The 15,089-nt window shown below is 43.7% G+C and overlaps 1 protein-coding gene across 2 annotated transcripts in view; it reads right to left on the reverse strand.

Moving 5' to 3' along the window:
• Positions 1-14,015, reverse strand: part of ENO1 (enolase 1) — a 33,945-nt gene extending 19,930 nt beyond the window's left edge. Inside the window, exons 1-5 of one of the 2 annotated variants that reach the window (XM_058161190.1) lie at positions 13,856-14,015; positions 8,113-8,206; positions 7,865-7,960; positions 5,939-5,997; positions 3,055-3,124 (exon numbers count right to left, since the gene is read on the reverse strand). In XM_058161190.1, coding sequence (XP_058017173.1) covers positions 3,055-3,124; positions 5,939-5,997; positions 7,865-7,960; positions 8,113-8,197 — 310 coding nt within the window. In that variant the 5' untranslated portion in view covers positions 8,198-8,206; positions 13,856-14,015. Of the gene's footprint in view, positions 1-3,054; positions 3,125-5,938; positions 5,998-6,293; positions 6,353-7,864; positions 7,961-8,112; positions 8,207-13,855 lie in introns of both variants that reach the window. The other variant, XM_058161191.1, reaches the window with a different exon arrangement.
• Positions 14,016-15,089: the final 1,074 nt, after the last annotated feature.

The raw sequence follows: 15,089 nt of genomic DNA on the forward strand, positions 1-15,089 counted from the left end.
CATTACAAAAGGTATTATGTTTAGCATATTGTATATTCGTTGCCACCTGGTCTGCCATTAACATATTAAATTGACTCTGTAATATTTTTATAGCCTCTTTAAGTTTATGATCTTGTGGGTTTTGAATTAATAACTGTTGCTTCCTTTGAATTTCTTCTTCCAAATATCTACGCTGCTTTTGTTTATTATTCCTTTGCCTGTTGTCCAAATAAATCAATATCCTCTAATAAACGCTTTGCTCGCTTCCACACAGTTCCTATAGGTGTCCCTTTGTACATATTAAAATCAAAAAATTCTTTTAACTGTTTCTTACAATAAGTTACATTATCCTCATATCTAAACAGATTTTCATTCAACCTCCATGTTCTACCACCTTTTTTCCCTTGTAATAATTCCATCCATACTGGGCTATGGTCAGTTAAACACCTCGAAAATATCTTCGTTTTCTTCACCCTAGAAAGCAAGTCATTAGAAATTAAAATAAAATCAATGCGTGAAAAAGATTGATGCCTATCAGAAAAAAAAGTAAAATCTCTCTCATCTGGATTCCGTAACCTCCATATATCTCTAAACTCAAAGTCTTCCATCATTTCAAAAAAAGATTTTGGTAATTTTGCATGTATAGGTATCTTCTTGGAGGAGGTTCTCTTATCCTTCTTGTATCAATTACTCCATTCCAGTCTCCTAATAAAATAAACGAACTATAATCCCAGAGGGTCAACCTCTCATGTAACATTTTGTAAAACTTTTCTTGTTGCTGATTAGGTGCAAATACCTATCAACAAAGTCTTTTGCATCTATCACCAGTTCAATAGCAATAAATCTTCCTTGAATATCTGCCTCAATTAGCTTAGCTGGTATATCCTTCCTGATATATACAACAATTCCATGCTTCTTTTCCAAAGCTGATGCAACAAAATGGTTACCCAATTTTGAATTAATTAAATATTTTTGGTCTGATAATTTTATATGTGTCTCTTGCAAACAAATCACATCATTTTTAATTGTTTCAAGTAGTGAAATATTTTCCTTCTTTTCTGAGCTGAATTCAAGCCATTAACATTCCATGACAAGATTCTATTTGCCATTACTGGCCTCCTGAAGCTTTGAAGCAGACAACGGAAGCTCCTCCTCCGGTATCTTCCGTCTAGCTCCTCCCACAGCTTCCATAATGGGATCCTGACTTTTACTTTGAGACTGTTGCTCTTCTTTACGCTTAAGGGCTCCTCTTGTCACCCTTTGCTCTTGTGGTTCCTCTAATACTGGCAGCAATAAAGGCTCTTGGGTCACCACGCCTTCTTGAGTCTCTTGAAGTTTTCTATCACTTCTATTTCGACTTTCAAAACTGTAGAAAGAAAATCCTTTGCCTTTAAAACAGTGTCAATTCTATATCTCCTTCCTTGATAGAATAGTGTCAGTCCAACTGGCACCTCCCATCTGAATTGAATCTGATGTTTTTTAAGTTCTTGTGTAAAAAAAGCAAATTCCTTCCTGTCTCTTAACATCTTTGAAGGAATCTCTTTCAACACCTTCAACTCCTGTTCTCCAATTTTTAAAGTTGTCTGATATGAAACTTGCAGAATTTGATTTCTCATAGTCCTTTTCACAAAATAAACCACAATGTCCCGAGGAAGCTTTCTCTGTCTTGCAATCCAAGAATTAACTCTATATATTTTATCAATTTGGTAAGCTACCTCTTGGGGGTCCGCTTCAATAAATTCAGCCAATGCTTCTGATATAATTTTTCTTAAGTCTTCTCCACGCTCTTCTCGCATACCACGAATTCTAAGAGCTCCTTCCATAAGTTTATATTGTAATATCACAACCTGATCTTCATTTTGATCCACTTTTTTCTGAACACCTTTCATTTCATCTTCTAAATACTTATTTGACTGAGAGATCTGTTGCATTTCCACTTCCAATCCTTCAATTTTTTTACTCAGTCCTTGAACTGCCATAAGAATATCTTCTCTTATTTTTGCATTAAAATTCTCCATCATCTCTTTTTGCCTATCTTCAGAAAGTTTTAATTGTTCTTTCAATATTTCCTCAAGACTTGGTTCAGATCCCCTTCTTCCAGAAGGCTTTAAAGGTTTAGCTGCCATTCTGTCTTCAAAAGAATCAGGAATTCAAACTTAATAACTCTCCTTCCCTCCTTTCAGTATAAAAACTCCGTTTGTAACAATCCACAAGTAACGCTGCTTCATCGTACTAAAAATTTTACTTTCACTTTTAGACGCCATTTTAAAAGTCAATTAATCAAAGACAAAGAAAGGTTTCAAATTTCAAAAGGAGTCGGTACTTGCCGTGCTGATTCTACATCAAAGTTCGAACGCTTGTGAAATTCCCGTCTGCTTGGAATATCAATCAATTTAATAAGTTCTCTAGAGCAGAAGCAACATTCCTCTCCTTTTCCCTGATAAAAACAGGGGCGTGCTGAAGTTGGAAGGAGTGGAATTCGGTGGGGTCATAAATCCAGGAAAATTCGCTCTTAAGAGCAAACCCCCTGTCAGACCTGCCACTCTTCCACAATTCTGATAATCTCTTTCACCCAGAGATTATGCTAAGCTCAGTGAACAGTGATTTATTTTCTGTTTCACTGACTTTTACAATCTTCTAACACGGAGTGCTCTGTTTGAGCACCCAGCAGGAGGGTGACGTCACTGGAGCCATCTAGATGTGATTTTTAGAATAGAAGAGTGGAATTCTGAAATGTGGAAATTAGCCATAAATGATAAAATGACATGTGATATTAAAATTAGAAGTGGTGTGTATAAAGAAGATATTTTCTGGAAGACTTGGAAACCATTCGTGGACTATGCGCTTGGAAAATTGGACGCTTCGGTACCTGTACCTCGAGAACGGGGATTTTGGCAATCATGAGGACATATCCGAAGACCCAAATCTTCCTTTTTTTTTTATGTATAGCACAAGGGTGTAATAATGTATTTTCTTTTTTGTTTGTTGGAAAAAAGGAATTAAAAAAAAAAAAAAAAAAAGACGTTCAAAATAATTTTCCTTCCAAAAACGCAGGGGCGTGGCTCTTTTACTTACACTTGTTCTCAGATCCATCCATGTCAATCATTAGTTTGTCGATTTTCTCCTGCTCCACCACGCTTACATTCTGCAGGGGGGGGGGGGAGAGAGGGAGATGAGAAACGTAGTTTAGCTTATGTGCCCCAGTCCTGGGTGATCAAGTTTCCCTCCCTACCCACCCCACCCAGCTTTCATTGCGGCTTCTAATTCTAGGCTGTGAATTAAACTGTATAAAACAAGAATCCTTAGTTTAAAATAGGGGAGAGTCAGATTTGAACTCCCAGAATTCCCCAGCCAGCATAGCCGGGGACTCCAATCTTAGCAACTTTTAAGACTTGTGGACTTCAACTCCCAGAATTCCCCAGCCAGCATAGCCGGGGACTCCAATCTTAGTAACTTTTAAGACTTGTGGACTTCAACTCCCAGAATTCCCCGGCCAGCATAGCCGGGGACTCCAACCTTAGTAACTTTTAAGACTTGTGGACTTCAACTCCCAGAATTCCCCGGCCAGCATAGCCAGGGACTCCAACCTTAGTAACTTTTAAGACTTGTGGACTTCAACCCCCAGAATTCCCCGGCCAGCATAGCCGGGGACTCCAACCTTAGTAACTTTTAAGACTTGTGGACTTCAACCCCCAGAATTCCCCAGCCAGCATAGCCGGGGACTCCAACCTTAGTAACTTTTAAGACTTGTGGACTTCAACCCCCAGAATTCCCCGGCCAGCATAGCCGGGGACTCCAACCTTAGTAACTTTTAAGACTTGTGGACTTCAACCCCCAGAATTCCCCAGCCAGCATAGCCGGGGACTCCAACCTTAGTAACTTTTAAGACTTGTGGACTTCAACCCCCAGAATTCCCCAGCCAGCATAGCCAGGGACTCTAAACTTAGCAACTTTTAAGACTTGTGGACTTCAACCCCCAGAATTCCCCAGCCAGCATAGCCGGGGACTCCAATCTTAGTAACTTTTAAGACTTGTGGACTTCAACCCCCAGAATTCCCCAGCCAGCCATGTTGAATTCATGAAAATTTATGAAAATGAATTCATGGGAATTCTGGGAATTGAAGCCCACAGGTCTTAAAAAATAGCCAAGGTTGGGACAATCCAGGTTTAAACCTAAAAAAAAGGGATTATTTGCTACCTTTCCCCCCCCCCCAAAAAAAGAAAAAGAAAATGAAATCAAGATATTTGGTGATGATTGCACCCATAATCAAAACGGATTGAAAGTTCATTTTTATGACCCGTCCTTGGTGGCTTGCACAGCAGTACAGATAGTCCTTGACCTCCAATCGTTCCGTTTAGTGACTGTTCACAAAGTTATAGCGACATTGGAAAAAAGTGACTTTTGTGATGAATTTTCACCTTTACAAATGGCAGCATTTTCCAGCGTCACCTGGCCAAAATCAACAGGTTTCGCAACCGGCGCATATTTAAGACGGTTGCCGTGTTATGCAATTCCCCTTTTCTAATAAGCAAACTCAATCGGGAAGCCATTCAACAACCACGTTGCCAGCTTAACCACTGCCGCTGTTTACTTAGCGACAACGGCAAGGAAGGTCGGAAAAGGGGACAGAATTCACTTAACAACTGTCCGGCTTAACACTGGGGAACTTTTGACTCAATTGTGGCCGTAAGTCGGGAACTACCTGTAGGAAGAAACCATATAGTCCTGGGAGAAATAGTCCGGCGATGCTTTTCCTGCGAAATCTACAATTCTTCTTCATTCAATAGTTTTTTGGTACAGGTAGTCCTCGACTTACGACGGCAACTGAGCCCAGCATTTGTTGCCGAGTGAGAGATTTAAAGTGAATGTTGCCTCATTTCACGCACCGCCGTGAAGTGAAACACTGCAGCTGATGAGATGGTAACCCGGTTGTTAAGTGAATCGGGCCCTCCCTGTTGACGTCGCTTGTGAAGCGGTCGCAAAAGGAGATCATGTGACCCCGGGACACAATGTTAAGTATGTAACCACTTGCCAATCGTCTGAATTTTAATCCCAAAATCACGGGGATGCTACAAGAAGCTTGTAACTGGGGGGAAACCCAGTCCTTTGTTCCCTGCCATTGTAACTCTGAACGCGTCACTAAACGAAGTGTTTTATCCGAGGACTAGCTGTATTCAAATTTTTGAGCATGAACCGACAATGTCCCATTTCAGCCCCACTGCCCTTCCCCCCCAATCATGTGAGATGCTCGTGTTTAGCGACACGCTTCCCCCACCCAAGAAAACTGTTCTGTCCCCCTCGCCTCAGTCCGAGCGATGACTTAATTAGCCGGCAACTATCAGCTCTGGCAGCAAACTAGCGAGCGCCTGCCAAGTGTCTCTGTTATCTCTCTTGATGCCGATGAGTCAACCAGGAACAAACAGTACTTCAGCTCCGGTTAAGCAGTTGATTTGCTTGCCACGAAGGGGTATAGCAGCCCTTGCTGCTTTTATATCCTGTGGGGTGTGGCTCCATGACTCAGCACTTCCTAGGCCTGCCCCACCCCTGCTTCTGTTGTTCCTGCCTCTCCTGCCTACGAAACCTAGGGTCCAGCCAGGCCTGACTGCCATCAGCTGGGTCTGGAGGCGTGGCCTGGGGGGGGAAAGAGTCAGGGGACGGAGGCCTCGTTATCTCCTCCACCTGGCCTGCCTCTGGCTCCTGGAGCTGAGCCAGGGAAGCCGTTGCTCCCGAGGTAAGTCCTGATGGCCCTTCCCCCTCACTTTCCGAGTCACTTTCTAGCAAGGGGCCCAGCTCGGGGGGGGGGGGGGGAGACACAACAAAAACACAAGCGCTTTGCTCCTTCGGACGTCCTACACAGGGGGGGGCCCGTGCAAAGGATTAAAAAAACAATGTTTTACATTGCTGCACACAGCACTCAGCCTATACTACAGGGTTAGCGTTAAGGGGCAGCATGCCTACCTTGTTAACCAGGGCAGGTGCGATAGTTTTATTCACATGCTCAACAGCCTTTGAGACACCTGCAACAAACAACCAGATCCATCACTAAACCGCCTCCCCCCCAAACAAAAAAAACCAATTCCCCAAGGAAAAACAGGCATTAGTAAAGGACAGCTCGGGCTGGCAGGCAGGCCATTTAGAATTTCAGTCTCCTAGTCCTCAAGCCCAAAGAGATCCAAGCGTGCAGGCCCACGGTTGTTAAATCCCCTTTTTCTGAACAATTGCGGAGAAGCGTCATCCACGAATGTCAGCGAGGTGGGTCAGCCCCCAAATCATGCAAGGCGGCAGCGGCCCAGCCACAGGGCGCGTCCGTTACCTGAGTGCACAACGCTGGCGCCAGGAACATATTAATGTACTTAACGGCTCTGGAAACACCTGAGGGGCCCCGAGTTTGTGAAGGAGAAGAAGAGAAGAGAGAGGTGGAAAGGAAGAAAGAAAGAAAAGGTCAATGGCTACAAAAGGAAGACAGAAATTCATGCATGGAAGGGAGAAAGAAAAAGGAAGCGCGCATGAAATGCACAGCCAGAGAAAGAGAGACCCCTGGGACAGAGTGAGTGTATCTGATAAGAGTTTAATACGACGTTAAGCTTTGAATTGGGGGAACGTGGAACAAATTCAATCGCGCTAAACGGACCGGCCACAGATAGTCACGAAAAGTAAAACCGCAGTTCATGTTACAAAAACTGCAGCTTTTGTGTTTCTTCCCGAATGGACTAATCTTCCAGTTTAAACAGGACGGTCGTTTTTAACAGGCGTCAAACCCAACCGTGGTTTGGTTGATGTTACGGGCTCAACCTTAAAAAGTTGCATTCTGGAACTTTTAACGCTAGGGAACAAGTGGTTAAAAGAATCAGAGCTTTATATTAAATTAGATTTTTAATACCGATGTAAAATGACCCTCTTAATTCAGCGTGGCGAGTCTTAAAGCAGAACGAAACCTCCATTGCTGTTTTGTTTTTGTTACGACACTGAAGTCGTATTCTCAGGGATCCGACTTGAGCCAGGCCGACAAGCTATCCTTCCAAAAAACACAGTGACCAAGGGGGTAGAGGGGTGCAGCGGCCTAGAGGTGGAGCTCTCGCCTCACAATCAGGAGGGCAGTGAGTTTGATCCTAGGTATTTCTCTCTTATCTGGGCACACTGAGAATGTATCTGCTGAACAAAACTCCGCACTGGCGACAGGTAGAGCATCCGGCCAGTAAACACTCAGCTCCGTATCAGTTGCCCCGATCCAAGGGATTATGGGGTCATTAAAAGACCAAAAAAAAAAAAAAAAGAAGAACAGTGAGCAGGGGCAATTAGCGTCTTCCTTTCTGCTCCAAGATGATGGGAGAACATATGAAAAAAGGCATCAACTTATTCCATCTGGGATGCCATCATGGCGCAAAGACCTATTAAGCCGTTTGCAAGGAGGTATTTATGTCTGAGCCTCTCCCAGTTGGAGGGAGGAGAAGTGTATGTTCAATAAATATGGAATTACGGTATTTTTCCCTCCGTAAGACGCACTTTTGTGTGTCGCCCAAAAATGGGTGGAAATGTCGGTGCGTCTAATGGGGCGAATATTGCCAAAGCCCCACCCACTCGCCTGCCCCCACCTTTCAGCCGTTTTTTGGCCTCCACAGGTCCCCGTTTTTAGCCTCCGTGTGCCCTGTTTTTGGCCTCCATGAAGGAGGCCGAAAACGGGACAGGCGGAGGCCGAAAACGGGACGGGCGGAGGCCAAAAATGGGACGGGCGGAGGCCAAAAACGGGAGTGTGTCTTATGGTCAGGTGCACCTTATGGAGCAAAAAATACGGTATTTGAAGGACACTACTAGCAAAGCAGAGCAGAGCAGATCGACGATTTTCAAGTGCAAATCCCGTAGCTATCACTAGCCGGAGGGGGTTACCTTTCCCCAGGAAGCGAGTTTTGTCATTGTCACGGAGTTCCAGGGCTTCGTAGATACCAGTTGAAGCTCCGCTGGGAACAGCAGCACGGAAGAGACCTGGGGAGAAGGGGGGGGGGGAAAAGGAGACCCCCGTTTGTTGAGTCGAAGGAAGACGATCCATTTTCCCAGCCTCGCGAGCGGAAAAACAAAAAAAAAGATTTAAGAACCTATTTAGGGGAGGGGCCCAGGTTCTTCCCAAGGCGGCTAACCTTTGCTGGTGTAGAGGTCTACCTCAACGGTGGGATTCCCACGGGAGTCGAAGATTTCACGGGCGTGGATCTTAAGGATGGACATGTTGTTGGTCTAAAGGAGAAAGGACAAGGCAAAAAAAAAAATAGTTTTGACTTTCCAAAAAAGCCCAATGTATCCACATATTCTGGAACCCAGGAAATGTGAAGCAGTTTTGTCTAGCGAGTACAGATTTGGGGGTTCCTAAGGCACATCAGCAAGTACACTGAGGACTAGAAACCTGGGGAGAGGAGAAGGAGGGAGAGGAAGAGAGAGATGGGGAGAGAGAAAGAGAAAGAAAAAGAGAGTGTGAGAAAGAGCAAAAAAGAGGAAGGAAGGAAGGGAGGGAGGGAGGGAGGGAGGGAGGAAGGAAGGAAAGAAAGAGAAGGGAAAGAAAGGAAAGGGAAGGGAAGGGGAGGGAGGGAGGGAGGGAGGAAGGAAGATGAGGAAGGAAGGAAGGAGAGAAAGGTTCCTAAGGAAAGTTGCACATCAGCAAGTACACTGAGGGCTAGAAACTTGGGGAAGGGAGGAGAGGGAGGGAGAGGAAGAGAGAGATGGGGAGAAAGAAAAAGAGAGCAAGAGAGAGCGAGAAAGAGGAAGGAAGGAAGGAAGGAGAGAAAGGAAGAAAGAGGAGGGAGGGAGGGAGAAAAAGAAATTTTCATTCATACAAGATATAAATGCAGAGAGATTTCTTCCAGCATTAAAATTAAATACTGGCAGAAGCAACGGTTCGTCTGCTCATTTCGGCCGTCCTCCAGGCCAAAACTCTCCCTCCACCGCTCGGCCACGAGGTCCATAGCCTCTCACCCATTTCCTTGCAAACCTCAGTTTGCTCCTTTAAGGATAATAAATATTTCCCACCAGTAATGAAAACGCAACACAACTGCCCCTTTCCCTCATGTCTGAACTTTAAACCAGATACCTTCTGTCTCTCTTTCCCTCTTCACTCTCGATTTCCACATTTATTAAAAAAAAAAAAACCGGGATAAATCTGGATAGAAATCCAGGCCTTGGGAACCTTGCCATTCTATAACGTGTATTTTCATTTTATGGCCTGTGAAGTTTCACCCTAAAAGCGATCCCCCCGATACGAGCCCGTTGCTCGTATGAACGGTCGGATCAACTGAATTATTAAAAACGCTACGGATGGGTTGGTCAGCAGGAACTTGCAACAAGAAGTACATCCGTATATTTTTTTATTTTCTTTTTAAAAAGAACAGCTCCCATCATCCACAGTTGGCCCGGCACTCAGACCGAGGAGTTTACAGGGGTGATCAGATAACCCACCCATCTAATTCATAGATTAATCCGAGACAAGATTTCAAGTTTAGCCAGGAAACGAAGACCGTGGTGGCCTTCGTCCTCTGGACCGACTCTGAAGGACGCGCATTAAAAATAAACCCATTTTTTGTTCGCATTTCAACAGAAAGGAAGAAGGTAAATCGATTCGCTGGAATCGGAAGGAAGGCAGACCAAAAAGGAAAAAAGTATATAAAAACGATCAGATTCCCAAGCTAAAATCTTGGGGGGCTGGGGAGAAAAAAAAAATAACCACTAATCATCACATTTCCTGCAATTCCAGTTTTTGCCCTGCAGAGAAGAGGCTGGATATAATTTCAGGAAAAAGGCAGGGTTGGGTTTTACCGGAACAAAAGCCAGAGCCCTGGCGTGAATCTTTCCTCCAGCTAAGGTCACCTTCAAATTAAGCACTGCCCTGAAAACACTCATGGAAATGATTTTCCTAAAAATAAATAAATAAATAATCACGTGTTTTCCGGAGGCTGCGGGTGAATAAAATGGAGTCTTTTCTCCCCACTCAACAAACACATCCCTGCGGCTTGGAAACCAAGCCTGCTCTCAGATGTCTTTGCTCAACCTGACTCAGCGTTTTATGTAACTGTAAAAAGAAAGAAAAAAATCAAGTTCTGGAATTGGAATGACTCAGTTTCTGCGAAAGGGAATGGCCAAGAGTTTTCCTGCCTTTCCCCCCCCCCCCTGCTCTTCCCAGCCCAGAGGCTGGTAGATTCTCTTCGGAAGCAGAGCTGGAAGGGACCTTGGAGGTCGTCTAGTCCAACCCGCTTGCTCACGCAGCGAGAACTGTGCTAGGGATTCGAACCGCCAACTGTCTTAGCCACTTGAGCCAGCAAGGAATGAAAATTTGGATTGCTTCCTCCTAAGCCCAGATTTCTCTGTATAGTCCCACCCTGCTGGACCTACAGTTAACCAACATTCCCGGCCCGGTCTTGGAAGGGCGATCATTGGGAACCGGAATCCAAGCCCGAATGGAACAGCTGGTTTTGATAGGATCCAGAATTGCAATCGTGGTTTAGAGGAAAAAGCCATCAGATCTCTCCCTTACTATGCTCTGCCGGTAGTTCTCGACTGGCAACCATTCACTCAGTGACCATTCAAAGTTACGACGCCACTGGCAAAAGGGACGTATGACCGTTCTTCGCGCTTTGTGACGGCATCCCCATGGTTCATGCGATCTAGGTGGCTCAGTGGCTATGACTTTCTGGTCGGCAGTTCGGCTCCCTAGTACAGGTCTTCTGCGTGAGCAAGGGGGTTGGACTAGATGATCTCCAAGGTACCTTCCAACTCTAGTTACTGTTACCTGATCAAAATGTGAATGCTTGGCAACCAGTTCACATTTAGGAAGGGTTGTGACATGCCAGGATCATGTGTGATTCATCTTTTGTGACCTTCTGGCAACCAGAGTCAATGGGAAAAGCTTGTAAAAGGTTGTAAAATGGGCCCCCCAAAAAACCTCACTTAACGAATGTCTGGCTTAGCAACACATATTTTGGACACATTTGTGGTACTAAATTGAGACTTCTTGTACACTACTGGTCTATTTAAATTCTTTTCTCCAAGCCCCAGGGATCTACTTTGGGACTTTCGCCAAATTCTAAAATGGAAATCCACATTATGACACCATGCCTAGTTTTAAAGCTGGTGAGGTCTCTTCCCTTCACCCTAGCTGGCCATCTGGGCTGCACTAGGGATAAAATTACCCAGTGTGTGTATGTGTGTGTGAATACACACACACACACATTCAGATATAGATAGATAGATATACACATATTCATATATATATATATATGTAGGTCTTTGGTTATTCGGGTTTTCTCCCGCGTAAAATTGGAAGTGTCTTGGCGACGTTTCGACGAAGTCTCATTCGTCATCTTCAGGCTTCAGCTTCGTGCTTCGTTGCTCCCAGAAGCACGAAGCTGAAGCCTGAAGATGACGAATGAGACTTCGTCGCCAAGACACTTCCAATTTTACGTGGGAGAAAACCCGAATAACCAAAGACCTACATACAAACACCCGCGAAAACCTCAGAAAACAAATATATATATATATATATATATATTTATATATGTATATATTTATATTTTTATATTTCAGCTTCCCAAGATAATATAAGCCTTTAACCCTGAGATGCTAACTTTCTACTGAAAGGTGATTTCTTCCGCAAAAGATGCTGCCTCTTGGCTAAAGGCTGAACTTATACCATTTTCTCAACTGTTGCATTTTTTTTAAAAGGGGAGAATTTGCTGTGCAAAGCAACTTCTAACTCAGCTTTAAGACGTGTGGACTTCAGCTCCCAGAATTCCCCAGCCAGCCAGAATTCTGGGAGTTGGAAGTCTACCTACCTTCAAATTCCTAAGCTTGAGAAAGCTGCATTAAACCAACTCTCTGCTTCTCTCCATATTAAGCAGAAATCTGAATTTCCCAAGCACTCAAGGAGTTTGGGAAAAGAGTTTTCCTAGACTTGGAAGGGCTTGTATCTTCTTTCAGATTGCTGGCTGGGAATGATAAGCATTGGAGACCCTGCAGGCCACCAACTGGGGTCAAACAGTTCCAGAAGGTCAAGGGAAAAGTTCACCACATATTAAATATTTGGGAAGGCAGAAGAAACGCAGGGCCCCGTTGCAAAGCCTTTAGAGCAAAGGAGCGTGCACGGTTCGCCCTTGTGTCAACAATTGCACAAGAGCATGCAAGAGAATTAAAAAGGGTGATTAAGGCAGCAAAGGTAAGCCACGCAATTCAACATCACGGTGACTCAGCCCCTCCGCAGGATGGGGAAATTTTGGCTAAGAACAAAACGCGCACTTTGCAAAAAAAAAAAAAAAAAGGAATGGGCCAAGCGTTGAATGGAAGCACATTTGGAGCAGATGGCAGCAACTGTCCTTGCCATCAATCACGGCTTGTCACGAAGGAAGTATGTAAGGCACGAAGGGCTGTCCGCCTCCAGTTGCTCCAGGCCATCTCCATCTCTTCATCATTTCCGCCTTAAGAAAGGAGAGGGAGGGGGGGCGTCTGCACGTGGTCCCCCCACCTTAAAGGAGGCTCCACGTGCGGAAGGATGCCCGCATCTCGGCTACCCACAAGCCAACCTGTTTTACAAAGGCAGCCTGTTGCAAATGGCTTAGTTGCCCAGGGGGCCTCTGCAGAATCACCGACTCTCGCCCCCCCCTTCCTTCCTTCCATCCACTCCCCGAAAAAATCATTTCCCCCCAAAAGCAGGTCCTCCTGCAGCTTAGATCTTAAAACGTTTAAGAAATTAAAAATAAAATCTGAACAAGGCCAAAGCAAAGCAGCAAACGAAAAGGGTTCCTCTTTTTTTTTCCCCTTTTTTGCAGACATGTTAAAAAAAACAAAAACCTGCAGGTTTTCTCTATAGATATAGAACCCCTTTTAAAAGGGGATTTATTTCCTTAAAAATCAGAAAGCAAAAATTGGAAACGGGGGAAAGTAGAGGCGTATCCTTACATCCCTATAAATAAATGACTGCAGTGACCAAATCTGCAAGTTATCATCGTTAAGAAGTTGGAAGAGTATTCCCACATCTCTAATTACTGTTCTAAGTATTGTGCATAAAGTATTAACCCAGACAATATACTTGCTCACGATGTACGTTAAATAAAAAAACATTTTTTTAAAAAAACGTGCAGGTTTTCTGTGCATCCTAGGAGCAACAGGTTTGGTACCCCCTCTGCCCTTCCCCATTTTTTTACCCCTCTCTGCAGGCCTCCCCTCCTGAACAAAAGGCATTACTCCATCTTTTGGCTGCCATAGAAGCCACAGGACTGGAGCATCCCTTCTTTTTCAAGTTTTGTTTTCTTGAGCCTTACAGCATCCTTATTTGCTTTGCAGATGAAACCAAACCTCAAGATTCCTTTTTAACCCTATTTTTCAGCTTGCTTTGATTTTAAAGCTAGGTTTCTCCACCTCCATTACCTGTTGAGGCTACTATACACCCCCTACATCTGCTGGCAGGGAACCATAGGCCATGTAGTCCGGATTTAACTAAAGGGCGCCATGTTGGGGCTTCTTTGGACCACGCGCTTAAGGAAAACTACAGTTCCCCAGGTTGCCACCATGCAAACCTTAAATAAAAATATTAAATCATCCTGCACGGTGATTTAATGCATGATTAAATCATCATGCATTTTTTTTTAAATCATGCATTTAAAAAATGCATGGTGAAATGGTGGAAATTTTTTTTAAAAAAAAATGCAACCTTCGAAAATGTTTGCAAAAGAGACGCCCAAGACACACCTATTTCCTTTTCCTTGCAAAAAAAAAAGGAAATTTCAAAACGTCTTGAACCGCAGCTTGCAAAACGCCTGAAAGAAAATTGATCTATAAATGTATATAATTTTGCTGCAACGTATTATTCCCCTTCTAGCCTCCAAAGCAAACGCTTTCCCAACTTACCTTAGGCTAAGCTCTCGCGCTGCAGCAGCACCTAAGGAAATAAATTGCAATAATAGTTTTGGGGTTTCTTTGTGGCTTTTCTTTCTTCTTTTTTTAAAGAAAAATCTAATCACTGCAACTCTGCTCGCCTCGCGCACCCCGGGCAACTGAAGAAGACGCGGCCGGCGCGCACTAAACTATAACCCGGTTCATGCAGATGAGATGGCCTCGTTGCGGCTTCTCATTGGCCGGACGCGCCGCCCTGCCGGACGCCGATTGGCCGGCGGGCCTCTCGCCAGGCTCAGCCTCTTGGCGCGTGCGCTACGTGCTCCGGCACCTTTCTCCTTCACGCAGTGGCGTGGGCGGGCCCAATTCAATATAGTTTCCTTTTTTTGATTTCTTTTAGCAAGAGGTGGGGCGGGGGGGGAGAAATCCCCATTTTTGTAAAGCGGAGGGGAAGATTTTTTTTGAACGGGGTTTAATATTTTTTTAAAAAATGTTATCCATACTGTGTATTGCGTAGCTTGAAAATTGGAATAATTCTCTTTGCACAGAAATAATTAAGATCTGCAGCTCCAAAATGGGGGTTTGTTTTGCAAACGGTGCAATGGATGAAGTGCGATGCTAAAACTTTACAATCCAGTAATCCAAAACTTAATAGCCAAATTAATAACCAAAAGCTTATTTATTCTAAACATCCAAACTGAACAGTACAAGCGATCAGAATGGAATACTTTTATTTAATACTTGATTTTCGTGCTAATGAAAACAGACTTTCTAAGCGGTACCTGAAGTTTGTAAAATTGTAGCTGTAAACATGATTTAGCTTTTTAAAAAAAAAAATAATAATCACAATTTGATGTGTTCCCTTTAGTATTTCTGTGCCAATGTTTACTCCAGAATAGAATAGAATAGAATTTTTTTTATTGGCCAAGTGTGATTGGACACACAAGGAATTTGTCTTTGTGCATAAGCTCTCAGTGTACATAAAAGATACCTTCATCAAGGTACAACACTTACAACACTTAATGATAGTCATAGGGTACAAATTTAACACTTAATGATACAACACTTAATGATAGTCATAGGGTGCAAATAAGCAATCAGGAAACAATATCAGAAAGCGAACCACTGTATAAAAGAGACGGAATACGGCTGTAAAATTTCAACCAAGGAAGTGATGAATTTAAGAATTCTAAAATGCTGTTTTTAGTTTAATTCAATTGCTTCTTTTAATGTCTATAAAACGCCAGTT

This window comes from Ahaetulla prasina, chromosome 18 (genome assembly GCF_028640845.1).
Source record: "Ahaetulla prasina isolate Xishuangbanna chromosome 18, ASM2864084v1, whole genome shotgun sequence".
Classification (NCBI taxonomy): Eukaryota; Metazoa; Chordata; class Lepidosauria; order Squamata; family Colubridae; genus Ahaetulla; species Ahaetulla prasina.